The sequence below is a fragment of the Chelmon rostratus genome, chromosome 9 (assembly GCF_017976325.1).
Source record: "Chelmon rostratus isolate fCheRos1 chromosome 9, fCheRos1.pri, whole genome shotgun sequence".
Lineage (NCBI taxonomy): Eukaryota > Metazoa > Chordata > Actinopteri > Chaetodontiformes > Chaetodontidae > Chelmon > Chelmon rostratus.
Genome location: NC_055666.1, coordinates 13,793,080 through 13,811,295, shown reverse-complemented (window position 1 = coordinate 13,811,295; position 18,216 = coordinate 13,793,080). Strand labels below are relative to the sequence as shown.

General features: G+C 41.9%; 1 protein-coding gene across 3 annotated transcripts in view; it reads left to right on the top strand.

Annotated features, from left to right (window-relative positions):
• Positions 1-18,216, top strand: part of spock1 (SPARC (osteonectin), cwcv and kazal like domains proteoglycan 1) — a 99,009-nt gene that overhangs the window by 51,356 nt on the left and 29,437 nt on the right. For all 3 annotated transcript variants that reach the window (XM_041944105.1, XM_041944104.1, XM_041944106.1), the window contains 2 exons: positions 2,890-2,935; positions 13,391-13,471. In XM_041944105.1, the coding sequence (XP_041800039.1) occupies positions 2,890-2,935; positions 13,391-13,471 (127 nt within the window). The remainder of the gene's footprint in view (positions 1-2,889; positions 2,936-13,390; positions 13,472-18,216) is intronic.

Genomic DNA, 18,216 nt, shown 5'->3' with positions numbered 1-18,216 from the left:
GATGGGTTTCATAACTTTAAGAAAATGCTGCAATTCTTATCGTAGTATATCAAGTTTGGGACACGCACAAACTTCCAAATATGAAAAATAGACCTTTCTTGCGGATTAGGTTGTGTAGCACGGTGGTGCCCACATCCCACGGCCAATTGTCGATCATCTCGTGTCAAAACCAGTGGCATTAATATGCTGCTACGACAGCGCCCAATACGTCTGAGAGTCATTGGGAAGTTATTGTCACTGTCTAAACACAAAGTAAAATTGTAATTGAGTTCATGTTTGCATAAATTCAGGGTTCAGGGCCACAGAGCTTTGCAGCAACATCCTGCTTTGCACTGTCACAGCCATAAAGAATAGAGACAGAGCAGCAGAGATGGACATGAAGTAAGAGGAAAAAAAGGGAGGACATGAGTGAAGTAAGGACCTGAGGGAGAAGCTAATTAGGTTTCTTCTCCTCATTTCAAACTTTTGTGCTGGCTCAAGTGTCGGCAGTCGTCATTTATAGAACAAGGACTGGATGAGTGGGTCAGCTGTCCATTTTCTGTTTCCTATGACTGCCTAATTTAGCCTTTCTCTCTCTCTCGCTGTCTCTCTCCCCTTCTCTCTCTCTTTTATTCAATAATGAAGGAGGTAGAGATCCTGCTTTTAAACTCAGCAGGATTTCTCTGCCTCGTTCACATAGTGTCACTGACACAGGCTCACTCCCTGCTGACACACATATGGTTCGCCCTGGGCACTACTTTAGATGCAGACGCCACCACTGTGTGTGTGTGTGTGTGTGTGAGAGAGAGAGAGAGAGAGTGTGTATGTGTGTGTGTGTGTGTATGGGCGGGTATAGCTCACATTGTTAAGAAAACGCTGATTACTTTCAGTGCTAACATGGTAACACTTGACTTTAATCCACCATATAAACGCAATATGAACATTTCAGAAGCGGTTGAACATGCTATAATGTGGTTGTAAGCACATGTAAGTGTGTATTTATGTATTTTTCATTCTTCCTGTGTGCACTCATAAGAGGATAAACGAGTAATGAATGATAATAGAATAAAATGTTGCATAATTTAAAGGCGCTCATCATCAGCTGGTCTGCCTGAGCGTAGACCTGTTCACATAACAGACACGTCTATTGAAATGATTTCGCTGCTGCTATTTTTATTTATTGGCTCCTACTGCACTGCAAGCTGAAAACACACCAGCTACACACTCATTTATATGTCGTGTCCTATAAGCTGATGCATAGACTGTTAAACACTCATTTCACTTATGTGTGTGATATGCATCCAACATGAAACAAGCATTTTTAAAGCTCCTCTCCTGGCGTTGATTAACCTCCTAAAAACTAATTTCTGTTCATCAAAATTACATATTCAGAGCTTTTCCCCTTCATATGATATAAAGGATCAGATTTAATCTCTGCCCTCAGTTAGTATGAGTTGATCTAGAGCAACCCTACAGTCATGTGAACTTTTCCGTCAGATTTATCATAATGAATACTGTCGTCATGCAATTCAGGAGCTCAGCTGTCTGACAAACTGTTTTGAGTATCGTTTGCTGACACATCTGACATCATGTAACTTGGCCAGCTAACGTTGACTTACATTATCCAGCAAATGGCAGGATTGTTTGGACACAGTCAAGAGCTGAAACAGGAGGGAAGCAAACTTACCAACATGTTGGCTCGTAGTCGTGGAAAAATGCATGTGAGTGCTCTGGAAAATAAATACTGCAAACCTGAGTTTTATCTGAAAGTTTAGCTCTTGGATTTTCAGGTCCTTTGGTAACACATGACGTCTCACCATTTCTCCTTTTGTAACTTCGCAACCGAATACTGCTATAACTTGCAAAATACCGACACGTAGCCTCACCTGGCTTCTCATCCTGGCTTCTCACCGCAGCCCCACGCTGCAAGTTAATGGGACTGGTTCCTTAGGTATGTGACATATGAAACCCTGGATGTCTGAATCCATGTTTCTGAGACTGTCCACTGCAGTTCCATGGTGGAAATGCTGAGGCATGGTGTTAGCTGCTTATTTCACTCATCACAGGTCATGTAGCATAAACAAAACGCCATATGGACGTGTTACGAAGGTTAAAAACTTGATTTCCGTTGGAGGGAATCTCTAAGCTGTGGCTGTTTTGATAATGGGGGTTTTAATTGTACAACAGAATAGGAGATGTCTTCTAGCTGGGCAGGGAATCCGCTCTGAATGGAGCAATTGAGTCAAAGTGTATTTGGCTTAGCAAATCCAAACCTCTTCTGAACTGAGCTTAGCTGAGACAAGCCAATTATTTTCTCTTTTAATATTTTCAGTTGATGAGGCTTTTTCCATGACTGTAGACTGTACTCTGTCTCATCAGTAAGACTAATGAGGGCTTCTTCAGAATGGTTTTGGGAACACCCTAACAGCTAAAAAATGGCATTACACCACCTCTCCTCAAAATCCTCCTTCTCCTCCTGTCATTTCCTTCTATTAACAAGAACAGCAATACTTCTCTCTGGACTGTTTTTCAGAACAAAAGACCACTTTGACCTTGACAGTAAATGTTTTAGCCTACTTAAACCTGTTTTTTTTTTTTTACTTAAGCCTGACTTTCTCTCCTCCTCAGCGTGTCTCCTGCAGGTTTCCCTGTATGTTTGTGTCCCATTTTTAAATGCAAAAACAAGCCTCTACCGCTCAGTGTGTTTCCACTTTTCACTGCAATCATTCATTTTTACAAAATGCAAGTATGAGAGAACAAAAGGAGAGAGGAATGAGGACAGGATTCCTCAGTCGTGTGCTTTAGTATTTGTGCTGTTCTCTCTGTGGTCTACAAAATAATTCAATGATTTTCTCGACATGGTGTTATTTTTTTCATAACCCAGTTTCTTTCTGTTGTGTTTCCACTCAGGATGACTACTTCAAAAGCTGGGCTCCTGCCAAGTCTCTAGACCAAGGTGAGTCCTGCTGTTTGTGTGTGATTCTACATTTATATTAATGAATACTGTATATGAGACTAAGGGTGGATAGCCAATACTGTCTGAGTATTGACCAGAGTCTATCTGTAGTATTGAATGCTTGCTCACATACTCAGCCTTGAATTATGTGCTCAGATACAGAACATCCTGATCTGAGTGAGACCATCAGACAAAATGTCTAATGATACAAGTCTAAACAACAATATAAAGCACTGATGCAGTGAGAGGTATGATATATTTTGATAAAAATTACAAAAGGACTTGATAAAAATGTATTCCTCAAACTAAGACCTAACAAGCATTTTAATCATCCTGCAACACCTCGGTTAAATCAAGGGAGGTATTTTCTTTTGGTAGACAGAAAAATGGCTAATTTGGCCATCATTACCACATGACAAAGACTTTAAAGGACGGCTCATTTTTTACATCTTCTGCTCCTTTCAAGTTAATTGTAGCAGCCTTTGCAAGGCATGTGCCACAACTGAAGATATCTTTATTAGCTTTAAACACACGAGGCTCACTCCCATTCAACTTCAAACATTTCTAATTCAGGTCGTCATCCATCAGCGTTACGTCTATATATCATGCATTGTACAGTTGCATTGTAAATTTTGTATGAACGTGTACATCAAGGAGCAAAATCCAAAGAGATGAAGCAGGAGGAAATGCCGTGGTTCCACTCCCTGCTTCTGTTTTCCTTTTCAAATCCACAAGTTGAAAAATAAAACCCTCTGGACTTTACTGGACTACAGTAAAGTCAGGACCTGCATTCTGTCACAACCCAATTAGGGCAACAGACACACTCAAGCAAGAGTCTCACACATAACATTAAAGATAAAATAAAGCTGGATTTTACACTGTTATTATAAATACAGTGAATACTTGATATGTAAACTCATGAGGTGCTAGACATAGTGCAAAACCATCCACTATACAGAGATTGATTTAGAAACAGTAAGATACTGTAGAGGCACTGTCAGTGTGAGACACTTATTTCAGGTTTACTCCACATGAATCATCCTTCACTCTCAGTCTTTTAATAGTACAGTTTACAGCCTGTAAATTTAAGCGACTCCAAATGAATTAATTGTGCTGTTCAGTGAGCTGTTACCAAAAATCCAATCATCTCTTTAAACATAGGTGTGTGTGTGTGTGTGTGTGTGTGTGTGTGTGTGTGTGTGTGTGTGTGTGTGTGTTTTTTTCCAAGGCCAAACGCTGCTGCTTTTCAGTTACGTACTGCTTATGGACTTACTATGGCAACAATGCCAAGTCCACTTCATCAATCACACTCAAGTGTGTAATGCTCTTAGACCCCCAGTAACTCTTGACTAAACTCAATTATTACCAACACTCGCTCACTCTGAGTCTCATTGTCTCAAACACATGCGCAGACACACACACACACACACACACACACACACACACACACACACACACATATTGGGTTGCTGATTGGTCTGCGGCTCTCTGAACAGCACAACAGACTTTAAATCTTTCTGCCGCCGTGTATGTTCAGCTGTGTGCTGGCTTGGTTTTGCATATCTAGCACAGTAACTGTAACTCTTCAGGGAAAGACTTGCTGAGCAGGTTTATCTGGGCCAGCTCCTCATGGATACTGAGCCTAATGAGAACAGCCTCGCCTCAGTGCATCAAATTCTAGACTTACTCTCTCTCTCTCAGTGAGGACTCAAAACAAAAAGTAAACAGATCTTCATTCTCCTTACCAGGGTCTAAATACATCAGATGTGTGCCAAAATTCAGGAGTGGCACATGTACGGAAGCCTGATTTAGGTACACAAACAATGATGTACTAACTACTGTATGGATGACACGCTATTGTGCAAACATGGAGGCTCTGCTTATTGCCAAACCTTTGGTAGCAAAGGACACTCACACACACCCAAACAAGAGCTCACTTGTCAGTTTCATGTTCATCAGTGGTGATATCTTGTCCCTAAAGGAAATCTTCACTTTAGTTAAACGTGGGGTATGTTTTTGTGACCATCTTTAAGGGTCACAGCAAAATTGTTTATAGCTGTTCTAAACAGCCAAAGGTCTGAAGGCAGAATGAAAGCCTGAAGAGTAACAGATATAATTTAGTAAAGGATAAAAAATGAGAGCGACTGGCCAACCCCATGGCCAACCGGGAAACTAACACAATCAGTTGCACAAACATACATTTTGTGAACGAGCCAGCTGTCGAAACCACTTCATTTTGAGCTGCTGCGACTAATGTTGCAAATATACCTTCAAACCTTGAGTGCAAACAACGACGGTAGACCAGCAGACCACCTTCATTTTCAAATGTTTGGGTTTTTTTATAAGTTTGCCCTTGAGAACGTCCTCCCAAGAAGAAAGTCCAATCAGAAAACACCTATGTGCTGCTTTAAAGGATAAACAACGTTGTTTAGCTTGGACGAACTGTTGAAGTGCTTTGTTTTCAACCTGCACGCTCGTCTGTTTGTTGGCCCGTTAGACCAGCTTTTCGCAAGAGACTTCAGTAAATACTTTGAGTATAATGTGACTGTAACCAATAGAGCTGATGGCAGGAGCTTCAAACATAAAATTCACAAAGCAATTGTGTGGCAGGAGAGAGAAAAGCCCAGTCTTTAGAAGCTCACATTAGAAACCGTTCCTTTAAACATTCACTGCATAAAAAATGCTTCAGATTCTCCCTGAAAGGCCTTTTCCTTCTCTAAAACTTCTCGAGGCTGACACTGCCCACATCACACAGCACACGCCGTGCATGTGAGTCACTGCAACATTTCGAGAGGACGTAATGAGGTGACTTTGTCCTCTTGAGGATGTGACTTCCGTGCAGTTCTCTAGAGAGACATTCAGCGTAGTTGAAGCATGGAGCAGCTTTGTGCCAATTAAGCTCTTTATGGGAGTGCATAAAAACATTTTTCTCAATCTTCAATTTTCGCTGTCTTGCCCGTTCTGCTGCAGCAATGCACTTCAGCTGCAGTATGACTGCTCCCCTGCTGCAGGGCTGCCAACATCGCGACGCACTTACTACTACGCCAACAGCACACCTGGGAGTAATGGACGGCAAAACAATTAGACAGCGAATAAATAATGGGAATCAATCAGACAATCTGCTCTGCTTTGGGAACGCTTGCTGTTTTCATTGTGCCTGAATCGCTTCGAGTGGGTCCCATTTTCACTCAGCCGGTACAGAATGCATCACACTCGTAGCTGTTAACCTCACCTTTGACTCCTGCCAGTGTCAGCAGGACAGGCTTTCGAATATGACTCATCCACTGTGGGCCATGGTGTGGGAAATTCCTGACGGCTACAATACTGACCTACTGATGTCTTCCTGTGCTTCAGCCTAAGCAACATTGTTCTATCTGAAGAGCACGTTTAAGACTTTTGATGGATGAGAATCACTTCAGATTGTTGATGAGAGCTAATAAAGAATAGAGTGAATTTGATTGATTTGTGCAATAAAGGCTGCATGCAGAGGGGTCAATACAGCTGAAAGTGTAGTGGCATCAGTCACTACCTGCTGATCTCAGTTTGACTAATGAATCACAGGTTGCCCTTGGAGACTAATCAGCAACAGAAAGGTTGATGGGCTAAAATCCAGTCCCCTGATGAATCGCTTGCCAATTAATGCTTCCCTCTGCAGCATCTAATGAATGAAATCAGTGGGATCACAAATTGCTTGTTGGTGATACCGAACAGGGAACGAGAAGTCCAGCAGTGCTAAATCTGTTTTCCAGGCTTCTTGTGGCTTATTGAGCTCTCAAGCATTGACGTGGACCTTCTTGAGGAGCCGTGCATTTTAAACACGTGCTCGAATCCAAACTAGTCCCGCTGAATTGGAGAAACTTTTCAGAATCAGCTCCCGTCTGGGCGGCCAGTTGGCTGCTTTGCCTCGCTGAAGTGAGCATATGTTCCAGCTCATCAGTATACTGATATTATCCACATGTCAGGATTGCACAGTTGATTTAGTTTTGCATGTAGTCCCGGTTTCCGTGTGACTCTGTTTTCCTGTATCTGTTCGCCGACAGAAGGCCAAACAAAATTTACAAATACAACAGCGCAGTAAAATCCTCATTTTAAATAATCGTCTTCTCTCCTTTATTTGCAGCTTGTATGGTTTTCCCAGGCTGTGTTTTGCTAGTTTGAAAGGCTTTCCTGAGAATAAACAGTGTTTTATATCAGAGCCTTATTTTACACAGGAATTGTGCATATTAGGTGCTGATATCATTGAATAATGTACTTTTTTGGGTATTTTAATCCAGTGGAAGTTCTGTAATTTGCATTTCACACTAGATGTGGTAATTGCCGTGGGAGCTCCACCACCACATATACTGCTGTGGAAGCTGTTCATATGATGTAGGTGATACTGTAAGTGCATGCTAAACAGAGCAGGATTTAGGCCAACACCACTCAAATAGTCATAATACTTTATAATAATATATTAATGCTTTAAATAATATAATGTGGGTAGAATGGCTTTCATCCCAATATGTGGATTCGGTTTTGTTAGCATTGTTTATATAACGTGGATGGTGCCAACATGGGAGCGCATTTTGAGCATAAACAAACCTCTTATGCATTTTTTTTGTGAGACTGAAGAAGTCACAATCTTCACATCCTGCAGAAGTGAAGTTTTCTGTCACTTTTCAGGCAATTTAATAAACCAACACAATCTTATATAAAGTGCTGCTTCCCACAGAATGTATTCATACACAATACAGTACACCCTGCATCTGCGTTTCATGTGCTCCCCTCGCTGCAGTCACCGATTTCTCTCTCGCTCCCTCCTGCCTTTTCTTTAAACGTTACCCTCACTTCCTCTAAATTCTCTCATCAGTTTCACTTGTTCCTCTTCACACGGTGTTTTCAGGCCATCTATCTCACACCGCCCCCTTCACTTCATATGTCTGTGATTCTGCTCGTTGTTCCTCCTGAGTTTTCTATTGTTTCTGACGTATTGAGTTCATCAGATGGAAATTACATAACAATGAACAATGGGCGACTGTGAATCAACATACCACAGTGACGTAAACATGCGCACACTCAGACTGAAAGCCTGTGAGAATGAGTTGTTAGTCATTTTCGGACATATTTGATTAATATTTAAAGAGGTTTGGTTATTATTTTCGCATTCCTCTAGTGTAATTGTAGTCTTGTCTGTTTTTTCTTCTCTTTCATCAGCTTCTTTTGCCCTGCGGGAAATCTTTAGTCGAAAGACTCACCAACATACTGTTCCTTCCTGCTCCACCTACACATTCTTCATTGTGACACATGCGTTTGCCTGTTACTGTATGCGCGTGATCACTTTTGCACCGGTCATAAAGTACAATTCAACCATGTCACAGCAAGAGCAAGAGATCTTTACTGTGCTTCATTCAGGTGGAGCTCCCTGTGTCTATGGTTCCTGTTACTCAAGTTCCCACTGCAGCCAGATTTCAGTGGCTAAGATGGAAAGACCAATATTTCATTGATGTATTTTGTACTTTTCATTTGGCTGGATTAAGAAAATATGATGAAACTTTTTAAAGCAGGATTTTTGCTTTTCAGATTACTCAAATCAACACATAATATTGAGGTCTACATATTCAACATTAAGTTGTTACTCAATAGCATGCATATTAGTACCATTTTGGCTCCTTCTTAGTCATTATAAACCATTTAGTAATGCATTATTCTCGGGGTAAGGGTTAGGTTATTAAGGTCGCAATTCATGTAAAAAAACCTCTAATGGCCTGGTAGTTGTAGAATATGGTCATGTAGAATAAGGCATTAATAAGTGCGTTATAATGACTAATAAAGAGCAAATATGCAACTAATATTCATGCTAATAATCAACAAGTTAATGGTGAATATGTGTACGTTAATATTAAGTGTTAAAGCAGACTAATGGATAATATAGACCAATTATGAATAGAGCAATAATATTTTTACTTCAACACTGTGAAGCTGACTTTGCCTTTGCTTCATTTTTACTGTTCATCAAACTTCTTGAAACAAAGCTGTCCAGAGAGAAGAGATTAATTTGTATATCAAACATTGCTTGTTTGGTCAGAATGCACAGAGTGTGGTGTTAAAGGAGAGGAGAATAGCGATTAAATTAAACAAAATGAGAGAAATTACATGCCGCACTTAAATGTCACAAAATGTCTTGTCTCCATCATGCTTGAGGACACGTCAGAGAATCGTTCACAGTGCCACATGAACTTGTTTCCATGGTGACAGCTCATTGACCTGTCTGTGGATAGGTACCTGCTATACATGATATGCTTAATACTGAATTGTATAGCTCTGTAAGGAGGTAGGTGTGTGTGGGTGACACTGGCCTGTGTCCCAGAAAACCTAGCTCGCCCTGTGGGTGTGATTAAACAGAAATCTGCTGTACTCAGATCAGTGTTTCATATGTTCACGATGTGCCAACACACTGCCCAAAGCTGCACCGGGACCAGTGAGTGGGAAGTTTTGTCATGTGGAAAAGGGTCAGAGTTTTACCGTGGAGAGCTGCAATCCTGAAGCCAGCCTCAGTTCCACTAGCTTCTGCACCACAGTGCAGTCTCTCACTCAGCGTATCTGTCATCTGACTTTCTGAGAAAATGAAGCATGTTCCTGGGGTCATCCACACTCATAGACAAATCAGCATCTGCTACAGCCCTTTACACCTTTAATTTAAACAAGGAGTGCTTTGTGAACATACAAAACTGACAGCTCCCATGAAAATTTACCAGTACTATCTGTAAACTTCAACAAGCTCCTCTGATGTTGTTGTTTCAACTTTTTATTTGTATTCTCTGCTGTCTAAAAACTCCTACAGTGGGAAACATGTAGTTGAAAGCTTCAGAAAAAGCTACCAAGAGGACCATGTGTTGAGATTGTTCTGTCAGTCTACTATTTCAAAGTTCATGAAAGGGTTGAGCATCACAAAGAGAGTAATATGTCCTTCATTCTTTACTTGTCAGTGAAACTGCTTGGGGAAAACTTTCATCAGAAAACTTGTCTTGATATTTTAAGATGTCAAAATTAGTGTCGTTGTTGAGGCAAAATCCAATATCTGATCAAATCAGGTTTTGTCCATCACAACCACGCAGAGGAATATGAGCACAGCCACCCACGTCATTCATTTTTGTCCATACAGTACACACAGTGAGCTCATAAACACACACACACACACATGCTTTGGTTGTTGCTTTCGCTCTCCGCCCACCTGTGACTGACTGCAGCAATCTGGAGTGAGAGCAGCTGCCTTGTAGTCATTAAAGTATCAGCCATGTCCTGACATTTACTTTTACTTTCCCCATTTACGAGGAGGCAAAAATGCCTGCTGTCAAACAATCTCGTGCGCTCGCTCACACAGGCTGGAGTCTGTTGTTGACAATATTGCCACACGTTTTGCATGAATCTAAAAACAGTTTTTACTTCTGTGATGAAGAATTGATGCCACTAGAGCCGCCTGTTCCTCTCGCGCGTTGCGACCACGTGTCCTCCAGGTCAGCTCAGCCCTCCTCCAGGGTCAAACGCTGTATTTGATTTATTACTGGTTTTCTGCATCTGCATTATTCGCTGCTGCTTGGTCCCATCTGTATTGTTTGGAGAGATTCCCCGAAAAGGCCTTTAAGCTCGAGCCGAGAGACAGAGAGAAGAGAAGGGAGAAAGAGTCTTTGGCAGCAGATAACAGTTGTACTGTCAGCAAGACCAATGTTAGAATCAGTATTCTGGCTATTTCATTCTGGGTTCTTGTATATGGGCATGCCCACCAGATTTGTGAGGCTGTGATTGCAATGCATTATCTAGAGAGCAGAGTCAAAGGGAGGATTACAAATGGCAGCCAGTGCCCCATTATCACAGTCAGTCCAGAGGAGCACAGGAGAGTGAAACTGGCACAGAGACACAACCGGGACGACGCAACGCGGACAAAGACAGACAGAAGACGAGTTAAGTTGGCCGTTTTAATTTTCAGGTGTTTCCTTCTCCTGTACGTTTTCCTAATTAGATTACATAGCGAATATGTGGTTGCTATGGGAACGGTTTTGGCAGCAGAAACAGGAGTCATTTGTGATGCACTCTGGTTTGGCAGGAGCAGCCACAAACAAAGCCTCGAAAATCTGGAGCTTCCAAATTGCCAATCAGCCTGATTAGACGTGACATTGTGTTTTCCCGGCAGAGCGTTCGTCGTTGTTAAATATTTCATCAGCTATTTCTCCAACTCGCTAAGCCAGTTTCCCTCTGAAGATATGCTGTCTGTCTGCTCCCATTTCTCATTGGTCCGTCTTTAATCTCCCTTAACTCTGTCACCGCTCCTTAATACATTCTCATATAACCATCTTTGATCTGTGCCTGGAGGAGCTAAAAGAATCTGAAAGAGAGAAAGTGATAAGAAAAGAGACAGATAGGACAACAAACAACAGCGATCACCTCGGGTCTGTGTATTAAATGGAGTGTGAGCTGGAGCAAGAACAAATATCTCATTTCACTGTAATGTGCTAAGGGCTTGTAGCTCGCTCTCCAGGCGTTCTTTAAACATTGTTTACCACTCTGATTTTAATGGCTTGTTGGCCACATCATAAAAAGTGACTCAATATCCACGACCCTCGGCTCAGCTCTTATCTCGCTCTTTCAGAGGGGCGAGCGCTCGCAGCGCTGAGTCTTAACACATAAATGGGACTATCAGCTGAAACGCACACGTACATGCTACAGTGATTTCAGGCGTAGGCAGTAAATTAACCAGTCACACACACACACACACACACACACAAGCAGTAATCAATGATACCTGGAGCCTGCTGAGACACAGAGAAAGGAAACACACAGTCACGCCCCGAGGGTATTGTTGATTTAATGAACGGATGAAGCCAATCATATCAGCGAAGCAGGTGAATTTCTGTTTAGGATGGAAACGAAGCAATGGTATGGAAGATGAGGCGCTGAGGAAATAGTAGCCAAGAGAAATGATGATTAAGAAAGAGCAAATGTTGGCGGACAGAGCGCTGTGAGTTGTTACCTCACTAGTCTGGAAAGGCAGAGCCAAAACCAACAGCAAACTCAAAGCAAAATGAAGCTGTGAATCAGTGGAGTAGCAGTGTGTGAACAGTGCTGAACAGACCGTTTTCAAGGGGAGATACACACAACAGTAGATCACAGAGAGGGAAGGCCGAACGTGCGTGCAGTTTGCGCGCGCGTCTTGATGCTACCCTTTGTGTCCCGTGGCGAATAGAGCCACCGATGATCATCGTAAATTAGGATAAATAAAATTCAGAGGATGCGAGCAGACAGCCGTTGCTAGCGATCATAGCAGGAGCCCTCAGGCCAAATGCCAGCATGTGAAAGTGACAGTGGCATCAGAGAGTCTCGAGGGAGGGAGGCAGAGGGAGATACAAAGATATACAGACACCAGGCCCACGGAGAGCACTTGAGAGAGATTGCTTGCAGAGAGGATCACTCAGCGATAAGAAAGTCATCCAATAATGAGGAGAAGAGAGTTCTGGCAAAGAGGAGAGAGAGGAAAGAGTGGAAGAATAATGAATAGAGGGCATATTGACAAAAAAAACCCCCAAAAACAACAAAGTTTCACGAACTTTTTTTTGCCTCCACACACAATCACACATCTTACTTTTTCCTGGTCATTATACGCAGTCCATGGTCAGCCCTTGCTCTAAAGCCTTTCTGGCTAATAAATACAGTTGATGGGTGAGTTCAGGAGTTAATCATCTCAGGGTGTTGATGTCACAGCCTACAGTCAGACATGACAAACTTCCTGTACCTCAGCGCGCGGCTGCTCTGCTCCCTCCCCGAGGCTCTGCCCCCACTGGCCTGCTTCCATATTGGATGTCGTACTCCAGTGTGTGTGTGTGTGTGTGCGTGTGTGTAAGAGAGAGATGGATTAGTGTTTTTGTATGGAGATGGATAGGTGCTTTACTTTGCTTTCCCATGGCTGAGTCAAGTTGTTCTTATGTTCGGTAATGATGAAAATTGTGTTTGTGTCAGCTCGCAGCACCCCCGAGTCTTGCTTGGGATTTCTCAGTGTCTTCGAGGAGATTAAAAGCATTATACTGAAACATAGGCCCCCGCTTGTGAAGTTGGGGACGTGAAAACAACAAGATTTTGTGAAATACACTTTTTGATTACTTCCCAACAGGTAGATCAGACATTTAATACCATTCTCATGTCTGTGTATTGCTTACAGAGTTGGAACCAGGAGGCGATTAGCCTAGCTTAGCATAAGACAGGAGGCAGGGTGAAACACCTGGCCTAGCTCTCTCCAAAGATTAGATCTCAGTTTAACAGGTTATCTTAGTTATTTAAATGTGTCTTTCTTATTTAAGCCATGCAAAAATTAGAGCAAGTTCAAAACATCTTTCTTGGCAAACAACAGCTGAGGTCACTGGTGGCAGGCAGCCACTAGCATGTTTGAGCTTATTATTCAGTTTTGTGTCTTTTTCTGGCTTTTTGTAGAGCGAGAGGTTGAACCTGGCAGCTACGGAGACCCGGCAGCTACAGCTCACTCCAGCTCAGCCAAGAGGACAGTACAGGATGGTGAGTTTGGACATCATCATGCAGTATTCATCATGGCAGAGAGGATTTTTATGGAATGGAAGAAGTAACATGTATCCAGAAGCCGGCTGAGACCGCAGCCATCCTGTTCTTGTTGTCACAGCTGATTTGGCTAATCTGATTTAGCTGTGATATACTGGGTCGTTGGGCTGTAATGATCTCAGAGCTGATGTATTTGTCTTATAATAGTGAGATCCGCAGTCACGTCATTCATGATTAGTCTACCAGCTTTAAGGAGAAATAAATGCTTTGATAGCAAGGCATTGATGTACCACAGCAGATTGTAGCATTACTTTACACTGAGCTTAAATTGTTCTGCTCTGCTGTCTCAGCTGCAGCTCCCATAAAACAGTGGGTATAATACAGCAGTGTTTAGCACAATTAGTTCTCCACCCTGTCTCAGGTTGTGTGCAGAGATGTCAGTATGGAAGAGAGAGATAACCAAGCTCACAGCTCGTCGTCTGAACCAGATAGAGCGTGGCTAATGCACAGCGGATGATCAAAGCTAGCCCCTTCAGTAACATGGAGCTATTTCCAGGGTTAGCTTCAGTACTAACATCATGGTCTGTTAGTGCTGGGTAACATGAGAATTGTAATTTGAGATTTAGCAAGTGGGCAGCAATATGCTTGAGTAAAGATGTCTCTCTTCAGAACACAGTAGCATACCTGCCAGTTCTGGTGTTTTTGCTTGCAGCTTAGCAGAATTTAACAAGCTGACGTGGGAGTAGTGGGCTGAAATCCTCTGTAGTATTGTTTGCTTAAGATTACCAAATACATTTAAATTGCTCCAGGAAAGGGCCATTGAATTTAATTGCATTGAAAGTATGTGGAACATGAATGCAGTTCATTTACTTTTGGTCAGTTTTTGATGATGCTTTTGCTTTTGTACTTGCTAATTGAAAATGCAGAGGCATAAAACATTTAATCATCGTCTGAAAGAAAATTTTACAAATATGCATGATTATTTTATTGCATGTTTAAAATTTTTAAAGAAGTAGAGTGGGGCTTCCAGTGATATAAAGACTTCCTTATTTACTTCCTAGCTAATGCAGTTACTTGACTGCTATTTAATTTGATGATACTGTAAAAAGCCTAATTCATAAAATCATTCACACAAATATAATTAACTCAAAAAAAGAACTACAGTCTCTCATGTCAACTCACCTGAACTTGTTGACTTGTTACACCCATAACACCTCAAAGACTGCAGAACGGATTTATTCATTTCCAGAGGTGAACAAGTTAAAGTGACAGCCAATGAATGTTCGCCTTACACAACAGGGCTCCAGAGTGCTGCTTAAATGAGTGCAGAGCAGGCAAATGCAAAATTAAATGAGGAACCAATTGGTAAATCAGATGCAATTTGAGATGTGACTGATGCACACGTTGTGTTCTGTTCGTTAGGTAATTACAAAACCAATTACGCGTGTTTTGATCTAATTCTGTTAGAGATAGGATGCATGGTAACATACAGTAATCCACGGTATCAAAGCCTGGATAAATCTTCGGAACAAGCCACAGCCATATTGTGCTGCTGAGGGATTCAGCCTGAATGAATCGCGTCGTATTCTCAGTACATCCTCATTTATTTGACTCAGTTCAAACGGAGATGTTGGGGTCTGTGGTGAAGGTTCAGTATTTGTAGTTATTCACAGCTTTCTTGTTTTGATGTGAGCTCTAATGAAACCTGTGACAGTTTCAACACTGTAGAGCTGCGCCTCATTTTTCAGAGAATCGTCCAAAGCTTATGCACAAAGCACGTGCTTCTGATTGAGCGTGCATTTGTTCTGGATAAAGTGAACATGTCAGACAGTGAATTGTGAACGCCAGAAATCTCAGTAGCTCATGTCGAAATGTAAGCGAGTCATGTGCTAAATTGGCAAACAAACCTTACACATTTTCTTTTTTAAAGGAACAAAATGTGACATTTTGAATTAGAAATCATATGAAGTCTCCATTCTTCTCTTGTCTACTGTGTGCTGTGAGTCACCGTGTGCTGGAGTAGTCTTGCTGTGGGCATAATGTGTTCAGTTCAGCACATGGATTTAATCTTTTAGGAAAAGTGTAAAGAACGATGAGACTGGAAAGGGTTTTTAACCTTAGATAAAGTGAATAGAGTCCGATCTTTCTCCTGCTTTAGGCAAAAGGATGATCTAATGGACACACACAGCTTTGGTATGTCTTATCAGACACTGCTTTTTGGATATTTTTTAGTAACAAATCAGTCTATTTTTATCTAAAAAAATAAATAAATATCAAATTATCGGGGTGGTCATGATGGGAGTGGATCTGTAATCCCCTCATGTTACCTGATCATCTGGGTTTAACATCGGTACCAACCCAGGCCCCAAAACCAGATCTCTCTTGCGGTTGTCGGGAGGGGTGAATCGAGGACAAATTGGCCCCAAACTTCTGTAGTCTGAGCCATGCTTGCCTCATTCACCTCACACACACACACACACACACACACACACACACCCTTCAGCTTCAGATTAATGAATGCCTCAGTCTAGGACAGTACAAAAACATTTAATTATCCCTGACACTGAAGGTGAGGCAAGAGGCCAGATCTGTCATCCACCTGCGTGTGTGTGTGTGTGTGCGTGTGTGTGTGTGTGTGTGTGTGTGTGTGAGGACCGAAGAAAACGAGGAGGAGATCACAGTGTGTCAATGAGCCCAAGAATGAGCCTGTAAATCAAACATGCATGGTCTTTCGTTGTGACCTCTCCCAAAATTGAAAGGTCAAGTTGACACAAACTCCTCGCGTGGCAGCAACATGTAGTCAGTCATGAGCCTTTTTTAAAGCAGGAGAAAATAGACCACTTGACATTGTACAAGTGTAAAAAAAAAACAACTTTCCTTTCTCCCACAGCTACAAGGCATTTAATTCTAACTTTGCCATGAGGAACTAGCCAAAAGTACAGTGTTAGTAGTTTTAATCTGAGAAAAATCATTTTGTTCTGCACTAAAACATCAACAATCAGAAACATTTTACATTTTACAATCAGGATAGTGATGCGCTGTGGATGGTAATGTCAGTCAGTCAGTCAGTCTACTGCTGTGGTAAGTATTGGATAGATTGGTATAACATTTTCATCAGACATTCAAGGTCATCAGAGGATGCATCCAAATAACTTCAATCCTGATTTTTGCTCTGGCGCCACCATGAGGTTGGTATTTGTGGTTTTGAGTGAAATGTCTCAATAGCTATTGGCTGGATTACCGCAAAATGTGGTAAAGACATCCATGATGCCCGTAGGATGAATTGCATTAGCTTGGTGATCCCTGACTTTTCATTTGGATTAAATCAGGTGATGATGATGGTGCTAAACGACTGGAAGAAAACAAACAGACAGAAGTGCAGTTCCTGAAGTTCCATCTGAACACACACACCCACTTCCACACACAAGGTCGATGCGTCCGTTAGAGCTAATGTCTGTACGCTTGGTACATTGGCTGTTTGGGCCAAACCACACAGACTGCTAAGCGGTGCACCACATTTGTGTGAAAATTAGCCTGATTTTCTGTGTGAACACACCTGTAGTCTTAAAGATGGACTCTTGAAGTGATCAACACACTGTGAAATGTGACAAAAGTATTACTGTTGAATTTCAGTTAGCCTGACAGATAACATGAAGCCCTTCATTTACCACAAAGACTGACCTGTTAGCCCTGATAAAGACCTTACCACCTGGTTTACTGGCTGTTATCGGGGGCTCATTTCGCTGACTTCCTGTTCTTCGTGAGGGTGGATACAGCCAGAGACTCCAGTATCTACATCAGCCATTGTGTGTGTTTTTCTGAGTGTGTGCATGTTCCTTCCAACCAAGCCAATTTCATGCATAATCTATTTTATTTCGGCTTCCTCAGTTCCCCGTGCTGATGGTTAGAACTGTAAAACACACTTCAAGCAGAACAGGTCTGTGTAACTTTATTTAGACTGTGACAATTAGCAACTTCCACTTGAAATTAACGTCCTCGTGTTTGCGCATGTTGTCCTTAAATGCAACTTTGCTCCATTGCTTTGAAGTTGTCTTCAAAGACTGTTTGATTATTTGCTTTCATAGCATTCCTATAAAAATACTTTGCTGCCAGCAACAGCTTCACAAAACATCCTCTTTCAGGGCTTTTCACAACAACGAGTGTGTGTGTGTATGCGTGCTGTGTGTGTATAATGGTTGTGTGGCAGTGATGAATATTCAGTTTGTAAGCGATAGTCAATAGCCTCTCTCTCTCTTTTCTCCCATAAGCCACTGTGGTTTCTCTGACATTCAAACTGAAACAGCCTTGTTATCTTCTCTATTCCTCAGCTACATCCACAATAATATGATTTGCCCATGTTTTCAGTAATTAATTTTATGGACGGTGAGTCCGTTCAATCACTGCATCCTCCCAGAGGCCCTCTCTGTGCTTTCATCCCTCCATCATTCCTCTCTGTCATCCTTCGCTCCAGTGCCTCTTATAGGCCAAACAGTCAGACCCTGAGGAACGTTCACAAAGCAGAGCAAAATCAGATTTTATCTCCTCCTGATCTGTTTGTCTTTCGGTTCTTTCTCTCTGTCTCTTGGTTTCCTCTGTAGCCCCCCAGGTGAAAGAGACGAAACACCTTTTTAATTAGTTTCTCAAAGCCCGAAAGTGATGCTCATTTTTCTAATAACAGTCGAGAATTTGTCCCTCGGGAATGGTTGTTGAAGCTGTTGTTTATTTAATTTCAAACTTGTTTATTT